We start from the raw sequence: 17,877 nt of genomic DNA on the forward strand, positions 1-17,877 counted from the left end.
GAAGATTTCAATTGACCGAAAGACGATTGCCATGGCCACGAAGGGCTCTGATCCAATAACGTTGTAACGTTTTAAACGCCTGTACGTTGGGATCTGTTTGTGTCCGGCTAGCAGACAGGGAAGGCAACGGCGCTACATTCCCAACATCAGTCGGCTTTAATCTAAGCGAACTAGGTTTTGTTCGTTCAGCTATTAGCCCCGAGAGCGAACACAAGCGTCGCTGCGGTCGCCGCTCCCCGGTTAGGTGAGGTGCGTCGTGACGTCAGGGGAAGGACTCTGCTTCGTGATCTCCCACCCGGCTTGATCCCCTGCCCCGGTTTCCTAGTTCGGCCCTTGTGTGCCGAAAGCACTTCGAGGAGCGAGACCTTGTTTACCCGGTGTACAGGGCGCTGGGTAAGGCCGATACCGACGTGCCTCCGTACCTTCTAAAAGCGTGCTTGTCACTTTGACCTTTATAATTGGGTTAAAAATCCCGCAATCTATCGGCGGAAGCAACTCCGCTCATGAACCTCCCTGACGGTCCACATGGCACAAGGCAATTATTCGACGGGTCGGTGAAGGGGCGGCGTAAGTGTTTGAGACGCTGAAATTCTGTTCCCTGTATGCTCGTGATTTAGGAGAATAATACGTACCGCTTTGCAGGCATTTCAAAGGGCATTTATATCAAAGGCCTTTGGGCGGTCGGCAAATTAGCTCATGAACCGGACTCTGGGCCTGCTATTGGCCACGTGCGCGATCGAAAGCGTCGCTGTGGTCGGCCTTCCACGACTGGCCGAATGCTGACTATGACGTCAGAAAGGGATTTATCATCGACGGAAATAAGTCGAATGTAAGAACTTTATTTTCGACGGTGTTAGAAGTGTTGCTTTGAGAGGGCAATGATTTCAAGCTTCCACCATGCTATTTACAAACACCATTGAACTTGTTGTTCACAAGGTAATGATGTCACGAGAGGGAACCATAGGAGGGCGTCACCAGAACATCTCGCCGCTAACACTCTGTATGCGCTGGTTCGCAGGTGGTTTAAAGGCCATGGGTCCGAAGGCCTTTAAAATACTCTTGGAAAATGGTTGCTTTAAATAAATGCAGATTCTTTGTGAATTAAGGATACAGTTCGTACACGTACGCAGGCATTTTTTCGTTCTTACAGCACGCACAAATACTGTAAATTAGTTTGTGTGGTAGCAGGAAAAACGTCGAATTACCCCTAGTTGCCTGCATGGGATGTATTGAACTTCCTAAAATATGCACAGCAATAGTACTGCACTTTTGAGTGTTTATACGTTTTCCTGAGACTTTCCATTACTCCAGCATTGTTTATTAGGAAAATACACCATCTAGTATAAATTGTCGTCTCCAATTAAAAGAGACTGCTGCAGGTCCCCAAAACCTTCATCAGCCTCCTAACTCCACTCAGCTGGACTCTCTGACAACAGAGGAAAACAGCAGGAACAGCGAGCGTTCGAACGGCTGTCCAGTGGTAGATGCAGTACTAAGAGCAGAAAATGTGGAACCTGTGCAGGGTGTAAGTTTGCGCGTTATCTTCTGGTACTTCAGCTTCAGTGCAATTTGATTTATCTAAGATCTCAATTTTAGAGCCTAAGGGACTAATAGCGGGATAGACACCTTCATTTACGTTTGTTGCACGTTACTTGAGTGATATTATAAACAAGTCCACAGACACCACCAGTGGAGTTCATTCAAATACTATGAGAATCCAGCAAAGGTCAAATGCGAGCAATATAAACAGATATAAACAAATAACTGCTGTATGCCTCTGTTCCTTCTTTCTTTACTTCACCCCTGTACTTGGGCTGTTTAACTTGTGATTCTCTCTCCATAGCGAATCATTTATATATATTTAACATCTTGCGCGAGCAGCATGCAGCTTTTCTACTTAGGCGTTTTTGTTTAAAAACAAAGATAGAAAAAAAAAGAACAGTATAAATAACCGGCTAATTTATTCAGACTATCAGCAGCATTAATTGTGCGAGATGTAAATCTATAGTGGTGCTTTTGCAATTGTGGCCATATTTCTTCATTTTGATATCCCCGCTGCGCTTCATGCGTTGCTTGCCTTGTCAAACATGCGTGAAAGCTTCGCCTGCAGCTAAAGGCCATACGTGATTAACGCCACATATAAAAATTTACACTTCCTACGAAAGACACGCACAAAAAAAAGTTAAATAGAAACGAGCGCACCGAAAGCTACTTCGTCACAGCCTCCACAGGGCGAGCGGAGCGAGTCAGGCAAAAATTCTGTCCTCGCCGTGACGTCCCGCCAGTTTGCCGTAAGGGGGCGCCACGCAAACTTCCCGGGCTAATGGTAAGTTACAGGTCAGGAAGGTAGCGGCAATTGCTCCTCAAAGGGAGCACTTGCCGCTACCTCCGCCGCCTCCGCATCCAATAGCGTCCCATCGTTTCCGTGACGTCGCGGCAACGCACTAGGAGGGTCTTGCCTTGCTGTACATATTTGCTTTATCTTTCGACTTACACTTAACGTTGTGGAAGCCACGAAGGGGAGATTAGGGTTTTCCCACTCCGATGGAAACAAATACGACTTTCGGGGATTAGGTTCCCCCTCCGATGGATACAAAGGCTGCTTTCAGGGGCTCAGTTTCCCCTCCGATGTATACAAAGGTCGCTTTCTTAAAAACTGGGATCGGAGATATTGGCATCACTCTGTAGCCAATATCTATCCACTGAAGCGGGACAAGGAGCGTTTTCAGTGAACTCTTCTTTCGACTGCGGAGGGATTCAAAGCGGGCGCATCACGCTTGCGGCGGAGCTTCTCCTACCTGCTTGACTTGTAACCGACTATAGCCAGCTATCCGCCGCTACCGGCAGGGCCCAACCGCTGATGTCTATTGTAGTAGGTAGCGTCACAGATGGAGACTTTTTTTGCGGATTGGAGTGTAAATACCGGCGGTCATTGTTTGTTACTAGCAAATGCATTGAGGCCCACTGAAAAGACGTGAGAAGGACAGATTTTTCTAATTTGTAATGCATTTTAAACTTCCAAAATTTGATGAAGCGTTCTAGGAATAGTAATAAATTTGTGTTATTTGACGTCAATACTATATAAGTACACTGAATTTTTAGGGGAAACAACTGTTTTATCCTCCACTGACTTACACAACGGGCCGCACGAGAAGGCAGCCCTATTGGAAAGACCAGTTTGAAAATCTAACTGGTCAGACTGGTATTTAGACTGGTCAAACTGGTATTTGAACTGGTCAGACTGGTCTAACAGGAAATCAAACTGGTGCAACTGGTAGCCAGACTTGGCTGACTGGTAACCATATTGATCTAACTGGTCATCAGATTGCCCTCTAACTGGTCACCATATTAATCTAACTGGTCTCCAGATCGCCTTCTAACTGGTCGCCACATTGCCTTGTCCGGTCGCCATATTGGCCTAACTGGTCACCAGATTGGTCGAACTGGTCACCAGATTGTCCGAGCTGGTAAACAGATTGGCCGAACTAGTCCAACTGGTAACCAGATTGACCAAACTGGTCACCAGATTAGCTTACCTGGTCAAACTGGTTACCAGTTTGACCCCTCCTTCTCACTTTATTAATTTTACTTCCCATTTTGATTTATTGGCTTTCAAATATTTAGGGCATAATCGAGCGTTTACTTTTTACTATGAGATTCATCCCCTGAGCCGCTCAAAATACTCTCAGAGGTATGACATTGCTGGAAAAAAATCAACATGCAAGGAATATTTTCTATACACCAACTCATGTTTACAAACAAACCGGAGTGCCCCTAGCGGACGCCACCGGCGCCGCGCATGCGTGATCGGGGTGTGGGCAAGAAGCTCGACGTCGCCTATAAACAAACCATTGGAATGCGGTGTTGTCGGCGTCGGTGTGAGTCCCGGTGCCCTTTTTCGCGTTCGAATGGTTGATTCTACGTCTTCCTGGCGATGTCTGACTACTTGACCGGCGTTAGCGAAATTACCGAGGCTCAATACACCGCAAAACTTCACGTGACTAATGTGACATGAGGCGATTCATCCCGCGTGGACGCCGCAGTATGTACGGCAAAACCTGATTCGCATTATGAGATTTCGCTTGCAATTTTCAGTCGCGACGCCGCTCGGGCTACAAAAGCGTGAACCGTAGCTGAGATGGTCGACGTCGATACTGAAAATCGCAAGCAGAATCGGACCAAGTCAATTAGGCATAACAAGTCAGTGATGGCCACTGGTAACAATGATCAACATCTCCTTGTATTTACTGTTTACATCGAGCCTGTTTACCAACCTTCAAACAAGTCTTTTGAGGCTTGCACTTACTTCTTATCGCAAGTACCGGGCCGACAACACTTAGTCTACGGCCCGGCGTCGAGAGCAGACGACAAGCAGAAACGTTTGAAAGAGCAGACGACAGTTCGAACGATCAGGCGGCCGCTTGAACTTGAAGACGCACTGAACGTAGTCCGCAGGTGGTCCGCACAACTTGACGGTTTTCTGGCGCTAATGTTGCAACAAAACAGATTAATCTGGTGACCACAAGTATTCGTGAATTCAACCCAAAATGCTTCCTGCCCAAGCAATCGTTGTTCGACGGTGTCTGCTTTTCCCCTTTCACGGCACATATGCAGATTTTCGGACGAACCGAGCACATGAAAACTGACCTTCAAACCTTTCTCGACTCTTTTGGTACGGCCCCAGTCCCGGCGTTTTGACGAGAAGGGAAGTTTTTGTCTGGTTTCTTTCAAAACAACGCAGGAATACACGTCTGGCATGGGGACTTGTGCCCACAGCCCCAGACCGGAAGTGCGACTGACGCGTCACCACCGCGCCTTGACGTCACAGAGTTGAGTTGGTATATAGCTTAGGAGGTCACCGAGAAATTCCATACGTTCAAAACGGCCAGTGTAAAAGACGGAAACGCAGAGCTCGGAAGTAGTGATCGGGTTAGTGTGCCGTTGTATTGATGTTTGTATGTGCTGTGTATATGTATGCCGTCAATGTATGTTCAGCCGATGCTTGTAGTAGGCATATTGTGTCTACATTTGTGTATAATAAAGTGATCCGAAGCGGAGTGGTGGCGTTAACAAATGAAAATAGTTTTGTCGAACCAGTGTGACCAGTTCAACCACCAGGACCAGTCCAACCATCATGACCAGTCAACCAGTATGACCAGTTCAACCGCCATGACCAGTCAACTAGTTTGAACAGTTCTGACCACATTGACCAGTTCAACCATTATGAAACTGGTCAAACTGGAGCAATAACCAAGTTTGAAACTGGTACCAGTTTGAACTGATCTTTCCAATAAGAAGTGGAAGCCACGCCGTCATGCATACAGCCAGAAAGAGTTGGCTTAAAACGATACTTAGTTTAAATTATTCAACTACAAAGCGTTGCAGATTGTGTTTGAGGCATCATTTTCGCTTCCAAATTAAAACGAGCAATGCCCGATGACAAATATAATATCACTCCCGAAAGTAACTTTTCTTTTTTAAAACGAACTCAAAAAAACACCGTGTTCGTGTTATTTTAAGCAAAAGCGTGCTTTTCCGGGTGTAACGACGACGATTCGGAACAGTCGAGAGGATAAATTCCTTCAAAGGATGTAGACGCCTGATATGGCTCTGTAGTCGATGTAAGAATTGCCCTACACTCTTAAAAATCGGGAGCGTCTGACTCTCCGCAAAGCACTCGGAAGGGCCGAAACGTGCAATCTACAGAAGGCGCTCGTCGAATAACTTACCTGATCACATCATTGAAGCCCCCCCCCCCCCCCCCCCCTAAAAAAGAAAAAAAAAAGTCTGCACTCGGGAACTGAGCACGATGAAGCCCTTCTGAGTGCTTTGTGGGAGAGCAGACCCTCCAGATTTCTTATACTGCAGAACGGTCATGCTGTCAGAAACCGTGACGCCCAAAATCTGTGGTGAACGAGCTGTGCACATGTTGCATGCGTGTATGTAATATCACGGGACGTCATAAGGTAACATGACTCCGACGTCAGACGACGTGATGGTTCCATTGACCCCACGGTGTGACATAACGCCACACGAAGTCATTGGGCGCGTTCACTGGAGACTCCCTGACTCCGACCCGAGTCGCTCCCAGAGAGCCTCCACTAAACAGGCTTTTAAAGCAACTCCGGATGCAGTCCGTGCCCTCTATATGAATTTCCGGTTTTTGTCTTTCCGTTTGATTTCCTTGGAGAACACTGCATGCCGGCCGGCACGCCTACAGAGCAGAACGCAGAAGACGCTAATCTTGCGCTGCAGCTGTTCAAGGGGCCAAAGCTTATGGCTTTGTTTGCTCTTTATAACTCCTGAAATTCGGACTGAAGCGAGTGCAACTTCTGATAAGCATGCCTGGATTCAATTGACTTTGTCCATTGTCAGTAACCGTTCTGAGCGCTATTTTGCTTTCTCGTCACTTCAAAAACAATAAAAAAAAAGCCGTAAGCAAAGTCGTATGGTAACGTTCTGAGACTGTAGTGCGCACCGCATCGGAAAGCCGAAGCTGCGCTGTTTTTTTTTTTTTTTTTTTTTTTGTTTTTTTATGCTAAGCGGCTATCGAGTCGTTTAGTGAAACTACCTCAGCAACAGATATCAAACGCAACGTACTATTCAAACAAGAACGGACGCTTTTTCAAAGTTGTCTTTGCCGTAAACGCACATTACACGAATGCGATTGAAAGAAAAGACGAAACATTTGATGGACACCAGCAAGTGGAAGTAACAAATAACGTTTACAAAGGTACCGTGCTTACTCGTGGCAACAAAAACGAAGAGATCGGCATAAGTACGCAGACGGTTAATTTAACGCACTACACAAGAATACCAACACATTCCGATTTCACCACAAGGCCGCACGATGATACCAATCGCGTTTAATTGCTTCCGCAATAATACATCTATCCTGAAATGCGTCGGCTTATGAGATACAATTGCCGGACGAACCAACAATGCCAAAATGGCTAGCACAAACACGTTCGAGCCGCCCGCGATCACCGTCTGCTCTCGGCGACACCAGGCGGAACGGCGTCACATTATCAGAAGTATCATTACTTGATTCCACGAGTACCGAGTCCGAGGACGAAGCTCCGGAGTTTGACTCGAGTCACGAGCACGTGAAGTACGCGTGGCTCGTATAGTCGAAGGAGTGACTCGAGTCATGACTCCAAGCGGCTACTAAATAAACCACCAATTGTCTGATGATGACGTCGGAGTGTCAAATGGTGCCATGACGCCACGGGACGTCATGTTGTGATGATGACGCCATGACGTTTAGTTACGTTATCATGACGTCTTGTGACGTCGCAACGTCGTGGTGACTCGTCACGACGTTATTACGATGATATGACGGCGGAATGAGTTTCTGTCACGTAATGAGGGCGTCACGATCTCCAGTGACGTCACAGTGTTTTGCGACGGTTGTTACTGTCGCTCTTCACATAGAACTCGGCTAATAAAACACGTATTGTGTTTAAGTTGCTCCGATTCTGGTATGTATGCTTATAAAAGTATGATCCTTCATGTTTCGAAGAGGTTAGGATCCAACTGTTGACAAAAACAACATGAAACGTAAGCACTTACTTATAGAATCTCCGTCGTCCCGGAACATTTGTCCACGTGCGAGGCCTTGACGATCAGGAGCAACCAGCAGCCCCAACGGGTTTCGACGACTGGTCGAAAAACGAAACGAAGCACCAAGCCCTGCATCTAACTTGTAACAAAGCACATCCGACGGCCAACCGAAATGGCTGCGAGGCACACTTGAAGAGGATAACACATAGAACGTGCCAACGCACGTGTATAAATTTTTGCTACATCCGCGGTTTGTGCTCGGGCTTTGTGTTCGTCTGGGGAGTGTTGCTTTGTGTCGCCTTGGGAAGGGGACGGGGGGGGAGGGGGGGGGAAGGGGGGGAGGGTTAGAGTATATAGTTTGTTTTTCATCTTTGTTTTTTTATGCTTTCGTGTGTATGTACTAAACACCCACTCGGTTGCGGGTTTTAAACTTTCTGTCTAGCCTTGTTGGAACTTTCGCGAGGACGGCATCGGATTCCCTCTGCAGAGAGGATGCGCGCGTGGAGCGGGCTGAACCTCGCACCACGGCTTGTCTCGACGGAGACGATTTACGACCACACGGCGGTCGAGATGTAAACTTCGTACCCGCAGCGGCCGGATGCAGCCGCGAAGATCAACAACTGGGAGAGTGGAGATGGACAGAACGAAAGCTGGAAGGCTAGCGATCAGAGAACGAGAAAGTGGCTCGTCGGTTTCGAACGTGTGTGTAGTGTGTGTAGTTTAAAATAAAAGTGTTGGGGTTTGTTGAGACTGATCGATATCACGGAACGCCAAGAAGCAACAATTCCCTCAACAAGCCTTGCACGCTGCAGTGTGGGAAAACCTAAACAGTGCAAATATAAATTAATATTATTATTATTATTAATCTGAATATTTCATTATTATTATTACTATTATTATTACTAGCGCATGTACATACGTCTGCAAACTCGAAAAGAGCATACGTTTATTGTTCTCATGAACACGTAATAAGCCCATCACTGCGAGCAATACATTGATCTCCTCGAAGGAGGAAGCTTGAAAAATTATTGGACCTGAAAGAGCAAGTGAAGGGTCATGATCCTTATGCCTCCACAAATCGCATTTTCATTAGCCAAATAGTATAGTGAGCGTCTCCATTTACTAGCATCATTTTATTACCGCCGTTATTGGCTGTCTTTATGTTCGGCGGGAAAGTAAGCTCGAGGAAATTCTTAGGCTGTGTCCTTTTAAGACTGCTAGATATGTGCAATCAATATTTGGATCGCTGTAAAATTATGCTTAAAACACTTTGCCCGCATTTAGTGAGCGAACGTTTTCCTCAAAGTTGTAGTTATACGTGGTCCATTTTTTGCCCTTGTGTTTTTTTTTGTTTTTTTTTTTGGTAGGCCGAAACTGCATTTCTCACAATTTCTGTTATACAAATTCGAGGTAGCAGTCACAGCATTCGATGTTTGGTTGCCAATGGCTTATTAAGAAAGTTCTCATAAGGAAGTAGATATTTTCATGCATTACAGATGTCGGTGATGTATCAAGAGAGCCATGGTTGACTAAACCTTTTAGAAAATAAATATGTGCTAGAGTGCATGATAAAGCACAAAATATCAGAGGCACCCTCGAAACAGACGTTATAGACGTTTTTTAAGCGCTTTAGACGCAAATACGAGTTTAAAGCTAATTGAAAGACAGCATAGCGGCAGTAAGTGCGGGATCAAGTTACAGAATAGAAAGTTTTGCGAGTTGGTATGAATCCATTTTGAAAAACAGCGCAAATAACATACCAAAAAGAAGGAGAGAACACACAGGACGAGGCGCTGACAATCAACTATATATTCAGAATAGACACAGAGACACACAGGTCCTCGCGGGAATTTCTCTGTGCTGCTTCTGAATTTATAGTTGAAAGTCAGCATCTCGTCCCGTGTGTTCTCTCCGTCTTGTCCGTGTGTAATTCGCGCTGTTTTTTAAATATGGATCAAGTTCATTTTGACGGAATCCTGGTTGGTTGCTGCGGAACTAATCATAGTTTGCCACAGTTTATTATGGCTTGGAATGCTTCTCAAAATTAATGTTTAAGGGATCGTCTACTGAGCCTAAATTCAACCCTTGTTTCTTTGCCAATCGTTTGGATCTACACAGAACAAATATTTCTTTAGACGTTGAAAACTCCTACACGGCATTGTGCTGTACGAGCTAGAAGTCGCTTACCTTTTGCGTCCACTGCCATGTCAGTTTTGACGTGGCGTCACAGTGCCATAAAGGGGGAAGGGCGGACCGCCCCGAGTGCAGCGCTTTCACGTTATCGAGATCAGGGAGGGGACGGGGGGGGGGGGGGGGGGGGGTTGTCGCGCGGGCCCCGCCAGAGCGTTGGGAGGGTGGGGGGGGGGGGGGGGGTAGGGGTAGGAGTTCGCGGCGTCCCTCGCGAGACCGGAGGGAGGGGGGGGGGGGGGGGGAAGGGTGTCGCGGCGGGCTACCTCCTCGGGTGTCGCTGACCCTAGCGACGCCACTGACACCAAATCGAAAATTTCAGAAGAAATGGAAAGGCAAAAAAATGTTATGTAGTTCCCTAATGAGAGTAACTCGTCTGCTTCTTGCGCAGCGGTGGCGGTGACGTCAGAACGATGCCGAGCCCTGATTGGCTTTGATCGAAAGGATAGTGTGCAGGCCTCTATGCTAGATGCCTCGAGGTCTACCCACATTGTTTTAGGGCGCAGCGCTTAGGCACCCTTTTCCAGTTTGAGCAGCGTTGCCGTCGGCTTAATTGAGCGTTGCAGTGTGGGACGTTTCCCATAGCGATGTCAAATCTGACGTCACGTGACATCGCACGTGACACTACCTCAACCTTGAAAAACGTTTTCCGCTAAATTTATTGGGGAAATTGACGTCTCGTGACCTGAAAACCAATTCAGTTTCTCCGCTAAATTTATCAAAAAAATTTCTCTGAATTTCCCGCTAAATTTAGCAGGAAATTCAGCTATTTAGCTATTTAGCTTTAAAACTAGGAGCTCTGCAGATTAAAGCTACGCGATTCATTTGTCAGGAGCACTCCACCTTCACAAGTGTCACAGACTTAAAGAGAAGCTTGGGCATAGACCTTTTAGAGATTCGGCGGAAAATTGCTCGTTTTATGTTTTTTTTTCATCAAATATATTACAACGGATCATTATTCGAAACACTTCTGTGCTCACAGGCATGGTTAATAACTCCTAGACTTGATCATTCTTTCAAACTGGAGCTCATTATGTCACGTACTAACCTGTTCATGTTTTCTCTACTCTCTTTAGCTATAAAGGAATGGAAGAGTCTCTCCTATTGTGCTGTGGTTTTATCTGACCCGAAATTGTTTAAACAGAGTTGTGAAGAGTTGTTTTGCTTACCTGCTTGGGGTCTATGACGGTTTTCGAATTATTGTTAAATTCAGTGCTTGTACTGTTCGAGTTCCACAATGTGTGTGCAATTCATTGCACGCTTTCCTCTTCTGTACACTTTGCCTTTTTTTTTTGTTGCATTGGTGAATAAGTTTTTTTTTTCAGTTTCCCATATAAGTATTAATCAAGGCTTCTCCTCCATTCTTGTAATCCCCCCTCATGCAATGCATCAATAGATGCCTTTGAGGTCAAGAAATGAAATGAAATGAAATGAAAAAAATGCGGGTAAATTTCTCGCCCTATTTAGCGGAAATATTTGTCCGCTAAATGTAGCGGTCAAAGTTTCGCTTAATTTAGCGTGAAATTCAGCGAAATCATTTTTGCTAAATGAAAGGGGAGCAGGAGAAGAGGAGGGGAGGGTACGGAGTGGTAGAAGGAGCATACCTTCCCTCCTCCTCCTTAAGAGCTGCGCTCTAATTCCCCATTCCATAGAATTGTAAACATCTTTAGTTTCTTCAATCAGCAGATAAAGAGCTTGGCCTGCTGACATCCTCGCAGCCCCTGTGCAAAAAGCAGACAAACTTGCTCTCCGCGTATACCTTTTTTAGAAGTTCCAAAAGGCCGCACACCAGCCTCCTAACAAATGACGAGAATGCTCATGTCCCTAGACACTTTCGTGGGCGAGAGAGAAGGAAGGCGCAGTTGCTAACCAACATCGCCCAGGTAACACGTCCACAGTGCTGTATTTCTTTCGTCACCTTCCGGGGGCGATCGCGGACCGCAGCTTAGACACGAGTGCTTCGTCAGTATTCGGCGGGGATTCATTTCCTAACTCAATCAATACTAGCGTCATCCGAACACTGCCGCAGTACTCAGATAAGTGCCCCGCGCTCGTCCGACACTACCTATACTTCGTTTCAGCTTTGGTCCGAGCGCAGCCGATATTATGAGCGGAAGGGCCAATCAAACAGCGCAAAAAACGCAGCGTCATGGCATGCTTTCTGTGCCTGATAAGACTAGCCGGCGGAGGAGCGCGCAGAGACACGGCGAATATCGGCTCGTCCTATCAACTGAAGAGAGCACGCCTTGACGTTGTGCCTGTTTCGCTGTTTCATTGGCCCTTCGGCTCATAACATCGGCCGCGCTCGGACCGAAGCTGAAACGAAGTATAGTATATTTCAAGCCCGCTTCACTAGATTTTTACGTTATCGCAGTGAGATCGAGCGAAGACACCGATTTGACACGACTCGTTCGGTTCGGCCTCGCGTCCAATTAACGCGTCGAAGGTCTATCGGCATCGGGCTTAGGTCCGATTGCCCAGTTGTCGCCATTGGACAATGATGACGTGCCACGGAGGAGGAGGAGATCGTTGACAGGCCTCGATAGATCTAGGAGGTGCTGGCATGGCATCCGGAAGGTGACATCGAAAGTAGGGAACTCCGAACTCTGTATCTAGGAGGCGTTGTGCCTACAGTTGCTCGCCTGCCTCGATCTCACCCTGGCCAGTGTTTTCTCGTGTCTCCGTCGCCTCTAAGGTTGTTCAAAGTTGCCTCCGCCGTCTGGTAGAGCCGTTTCCATACATATTGTTTCCAGCAATCTCTTGGGTACTGCAGAAGGCGCTACATGTTTTACAAAGAGGTTCGTTACCTCTCCGTCGTGGTGAGCCCCGGTTTCTGCGCCGGGACGATGGAGCCTCCCCAAATGAGGGTGTTCATGTGAGTGAAGGGGGCCGGAAACGACTGGTATGTACCGCTTGACTGGGAAAATATCGTTCCTCTATCGATGTCGTACCAAACGCCGGCAGGGATGTAGGCGTGAACCTCAGTCTGATTCTGAAAACAAAAAAGAAGAAATATTTAATGATAACGTTGTTTTCTAGGGTGCAGCTTTTAGACGACTGCTTCTGGCTTCAGCAGCTTCGCCGTCGGCGTCGGCGTGACCACAGGCGATGCATTATGGGACGGTTCCCCGCTAAAGTTAGAAGGGAAATATTCCCTCTACATTTAGCGAGGAATTGTTCCCGTTAAATTTAGCGGGAAATCAATTTTGACGGAAATTGATTTCCCGCTAAATTTCCCGCATAAAGTCGATCGACATTATGGTTTACCTTTTAATAAATTAGAAGAGGTTGTACTTCCCGATATGCTTTTGAATGAACAAAGGCCTATCTGCTGAACCGCACACAGTTTGTAGAACGTAATCACTTTATAGTCCTCATAACCTACACGTTTTGTCCGGTGTACTACAGAGCTCCATGCCTTCCCCCTTACACAATCGTTTTACGCTAATAACATTCCTGAAAAATACGATTAATGTAATACCATAAACCTTCTTGAAGATAACTGCATAATTTACCCTGTTACCAACTGTTTCCTCCCAGAATTTATTGAACGAAAGTTCTCTACTCTAATGCGCCCATTTGGGGGTACCGAAAAGGGACGCTTAAGAAAACAAAAATAATTTTGGTTGCTATTGATTGTGTCATGGACTTTAAATGTTTTTGCAATATGGGTAATGTAGGTATAGCTGAAAACGTCTAAAAGAAACAACTCGAATAATATCTCGGCATTCGGCGTCCTTCTACGCAATATTTAATTCCGAAAAACACCTCCGTCATCGTTTTTTTTTTTTTTTTTATGCGCACACTTCTTCGCAGCATCCGATAAAGTTGCCCGCTGAGATATACTAACTTACGGGGTACAGCGCCGGGTTGAACATCAGACTGCCTCCCCAAAAGAACTGCTCGTCGACATCGTGTGTTTTTGGGTCTTCCGGAAACCTGCGTGAGCAACACGCATCAGGAAGACATCGAGGGCAATCCAACAATATATATCGCGAGCGTCACTGCGCGTTGAGGACACTCTGGCTTCTCCCGTAATTCATTATCTTATTCAATGAGGGAGTCTGCAGGCCATGCTTAATGAGAGCATGTAAATTGGAGTGAAACGACTGGTCAGAATGTAAACACAATCGCTGAAAGTAAAAAGAAAATTGATTGTATCTCTTTTTTTTTTTTGGCATTTTGATTGGCGATTTGTTCTTGGTCATTTTTCCTCTGAAGTCCATTAGTTCCATTGGCTTTGGAGCTCCATTAAAAGGCTAAAGACTCGCTATGTACTGTGTTTCTTAAATCGTGAGCGACTATGTTATATTCACTTATAGCTTAAAAAAAAAACGGAAGGTTTTGCGGGTTCCCGGCTATTACTTATCGCTCACTAACAACAACATGGCGACATTAGTTGATAAAACACGCGGAAGAAATAATCACGAAGCAAAAAGCGTCCATGGGACGATTGAAAAAATCTAAAATGAAATAATTGTTGCCAAAACCACTGCTGTGATTGCCTTTGAAATGCGATAACCTTGTGCACTTCGTTGTTTTGCGAAAATATTTTTTAATATTAAACTGCTTAGCAACTCTGGGCATTCCAAGAATGTTTTTCGTCGGCTTCCATAAAGTCTTCAATTGGATTTAAAACAAGCTCACATAGTTTCCTAATATTACTGTGTAATTGCCACGAACGGGCCTCCCGCGACCAACCAACGACTTTTGTTGTTGCACCACTGAAATTAAAATGTTTATTTTTGTTTTAATCTGAGTGTAAAAACAAATATGTTCATGAACATAGTTAGATCTTCAGTAAGTGCATTCGTCGTTCAGAAGTTAATGAAGTGTTTTTTTCATTGCGTATAGGAGCAAGAGCAAGCTGTGCCTTTTGCGTTAGCGTTTGCGTGCTCAATGCTATACACACGCACGTCGCCGCTGTGTGCCAAGTCAAGACGCAGTTTGGGGGCTCCGCGCGCGCTCAGTGTGAAACACGCAAGGCTAACGCAGACGCAAAGTGCTTGCATTCCCTCGTAAACACAATGCTAAAACTCACTAATGTTGCATCTTACATTATTGGGGCATAATTGCTGTCTTATTCGTAGTGGCAGCGAGTATATAACCGATGCCTGCCACCTGCGTCATTGGTTATAAACAAAGCCACGAACGCGGAAATGCGTAGGGTTTGCTCAGAAATGATATTGTATATTATAAGTAGGGTGTGTACTTTCGGGTGTTTATTTGTGACAAAAATCGGTGGATGTTTTTCGGTGTTTATTTATTTTCAAAACACCGGTGTATTTCGGTGAAACGTCTCACGACGAGGCTAAAACCGGTGAATATTGGTGAAAAAAAGCGATTGATCATAGACAGAGAGTTCCAATTTTATTCACATAGTTCATACACTTCTTCTCTAGTAAGCCACTATTTCTCACACTGGGTTATCATAGTAGATGCAAGCATACTTTCATGCTTGCATCTACACGCAAGGAACGTGCTGCCGTCATGGTTGCACATTCCTTGCGAATGGCAACCCGCAATTATGAAAACGAACGCTCCTGTGCGACACGGACGTTGGCAGTGTCTTCCAGGAACCACAGCAACCTCTGAATACATGGCTTGCACCAACATCACTTGGCCAGACACAATGAGGAAAAGGCACGTGAGAGCCTACCCTCCACTGTGTTAAGTTTTCCACAAAAGGGGGCCACGGGAGACACAATAGGGGAAAGGCGTATGAAAACTTAGATTCCACTGCGTTCACTAGACGCTTTTGTCCCCCAGAAAGGAGGGCGGACTGGCGCCACCTCCAAGCCATGTATAAACACTGGCAGAATGCAGGATCCACTTTTATATTTGAGTCACCTGAGGATGTTTATTGCTATATTTTAAATAAAACCATTCTTGCATTTCTGACACCGAATGAAGCTTATTGAGGTTTTCGTTTCGAACTGAAAAGTCTGCGTCCTACATATAAAGTTGGCAGTGAACTTTAACAGTGTCTGTAGGTCACGTGGCGTTAATTCCACAGCTAAATTTAACGGGGTAACGAAATGGGTTCATAGATTATGCGACGTCAATCTTCTTAAATCTACTGGCTAAATCGTATTGATGTGTCACGTGTTATCAGGTTACTTGACGTCTTGTTGCCCGCTAAACTGAAGGTGTTTAGGCCACGTGACATCTATTTTCCAGCTAAATATAGCGTTGAAACTCATGCGGTGTTCGACCACGTGGCATCAGGTCCCGAGGTTAATTCTTCCGCTAAATCTGGCGGTGTAACTGAATTAGCGTACAGGTCCCCTGACATAAACTTCCCCGCCGACATTGGCGGGGAAACCTAAATGGTGTGTATATCACACGGCACCAGGTCACAAGACATCAATTGACGTCACGGGACATAAACAGAAATTTAAATTCACCCTTATATTTCGGGGGAATACACGGACGGATGCACGGACGGGCAAAGCTCTGGAATCGGGAGGTTCGGTGAAAAAGCATCGCATGCCTTATAGGGGCCCTCCAATGATTTTCGAGCGTTTACTCTTTTTGGATTACTTACGTCCTTTGTGCTTTGGTCGACCTAAGAGAAAAGGTATGAACTGTAAAATATTAATGTATCACATTTTAATTCGCCCGGACAAAAAAAAATAAATAATGGCTGTACGGAGGCGCCAAGCACTGTTGAACTACGCTGCTCGTGACGTCATGGGCCATGAATTTTCCGATTGGCGAGAGCGGCCAAATTATTTTCGAATGGAAAATAAAGCGTATGATTTCGTAAAATGTCGTTATTTTTCCAAGAGGTTATTTGTATTGAGCGATTGACGCTATAAAGTAAAGATGGAAAGTTTCAAAAGTGCGGAAGCTGCAGACAAAAGAGAGGCACTCCTTCGACGTGCCCGACTTTAAGCTGCGTAGCAGGTGCACAGAGGCACCAACGCTTATTACACTAGCAGACGACAAGTGATACTTAAGAAACTGAGTTTCTCAAATGTGTGTGTGCGACTTGTATGAGACTAAGTACAAGGTCCACCAGTCTGTTCGTCCTACTAGTCGAAACGGCCTCGGTGGTAGAGTTTAAGGTGACGAACTAAGAGCGTCGTTTTCCGTGCAATGCGAGGCGGACAGAGACTCTTGGCCAGAAATTTTTCTGCGCTTTCGTGAACTTTGCTCACATGGCACGACGCCCTGATCCGCGCTTTTCTTCAAAATTCGCAGCGCCAACGCCGGTAGGCCCGGTACATTCCTCGGTAACGGCGGACGAGCCCGGCACGGGTAGCGACTAACTTGCACAACGACAGCCTCGCAGAAGCGGCCATTACCATACTCGCAACAAATTGAAACCTCCTAGCTCCAATCGTTGAATGCTAGCCAACCACGTCTCAGAGTCAAAAGTTTGGGTTGATTTTAGATTTTTTTATATATTGCAAATTTGAATTTCTAATAACGTTCGATACACGACAAATTAAAAAAAATCTCCTCGGTGTTTTTACGTTTAATGAGCTGCGTTTCAGCTCAGATATCAGATCGGTCTAAAAATAGTTCTAGGGCATCTTTAAAACGTGATGGAATTAACCTGAGACATGGGTAGATAGAAATGAAATAAAAATAAAAAGTGGTCTGCACAAAGTTTTGACAATGAAATATACTTTCGTTACTCATTCTGTTTTCTCGCCAGTGTTGGCGGTAACCCGTTACAAAAGACGACATCCACGGCAACCTTTTACACTCTTCTGTAATGTAGTATCGTACTGGCTACGTGTCCAAAACAATAACGAAAACGTACTTTTATTAGACAAAATAATAACAAAACGTATATTTCAATTAGCAGGTAACGTAGTTACGTTACTCTTAAATACGTGACCCATTGTGTTTGTGTTTTTAAATTTTTTCAAGACTCAAAAATAATTACACTTTAATTTTTTTTCGTTTCTAGGTGCCAAATCATATGAATACTGGTACTCATCCCGGATGCCTTCAAAATTTGTTTTTCAAGGTTGGTTGGTTTTGGCGTTTTTTGACGCAGCAGCAGCGAGGCTATAATGCATCAGAAACATTGTGTAAAGGACACCTACATTTTTTTAAAGACTGACTAGAGCCTCAAAGCGAACCCTACTAGGAACTGGACTGATATTCTCC

At 45.4% G+C, this 17,877-nt stretch overlaps 1 protein-coding gene across 1 annotated transcript in view; it reads right to left on the reverse strand.

Annotated features, from left to right (window-relative positions):
- LOC8039820 (lysosomal alpha-glucosidase-like) overlaps positions 1-17,877 on the reverse strand; it is a 146,242-nt gene that overhangs the window by 52,146 nt on the left and 76,219 nt on the right. The window contains exons 13-15 of the mRNA XM_040211016.1: positions 13,605-13,689; positions 12,558-12,742; positions 7,573-7,661 (exon numbers count right to left, since the gene is read on the reverse strand). Of these exons, the coding sequence (XP_040066950.1) occupies positions 7,573-7,661; positions 12,558-12,742; positions 13,605-13,689 (359 nt within the window). The remainder of the gene's footprint in view (positions 1-7,572; positions 7,662-12,557; positions 12,743-13,604; positions 13,690-17,877) is intronic.

Source organism: Ixodes scapularis, unplaced genomic scaffold, assembly GCF_016920785.2.
Source record: "Ixodes scapularis isolate PalLabHiFi unplaced genomic scaffold, ASM1692078v2 PGA_scaffold7__128_contigs__length_106722199, whole genome shotgun sequence".
Classification (NCBI taxonomy): domain Eukaryota; kingdom Metazoa; phylum Arthropoda; class Arachnida; order Ixodida; family Ixodidae; genus Ixodes; species Ixodes scapularis.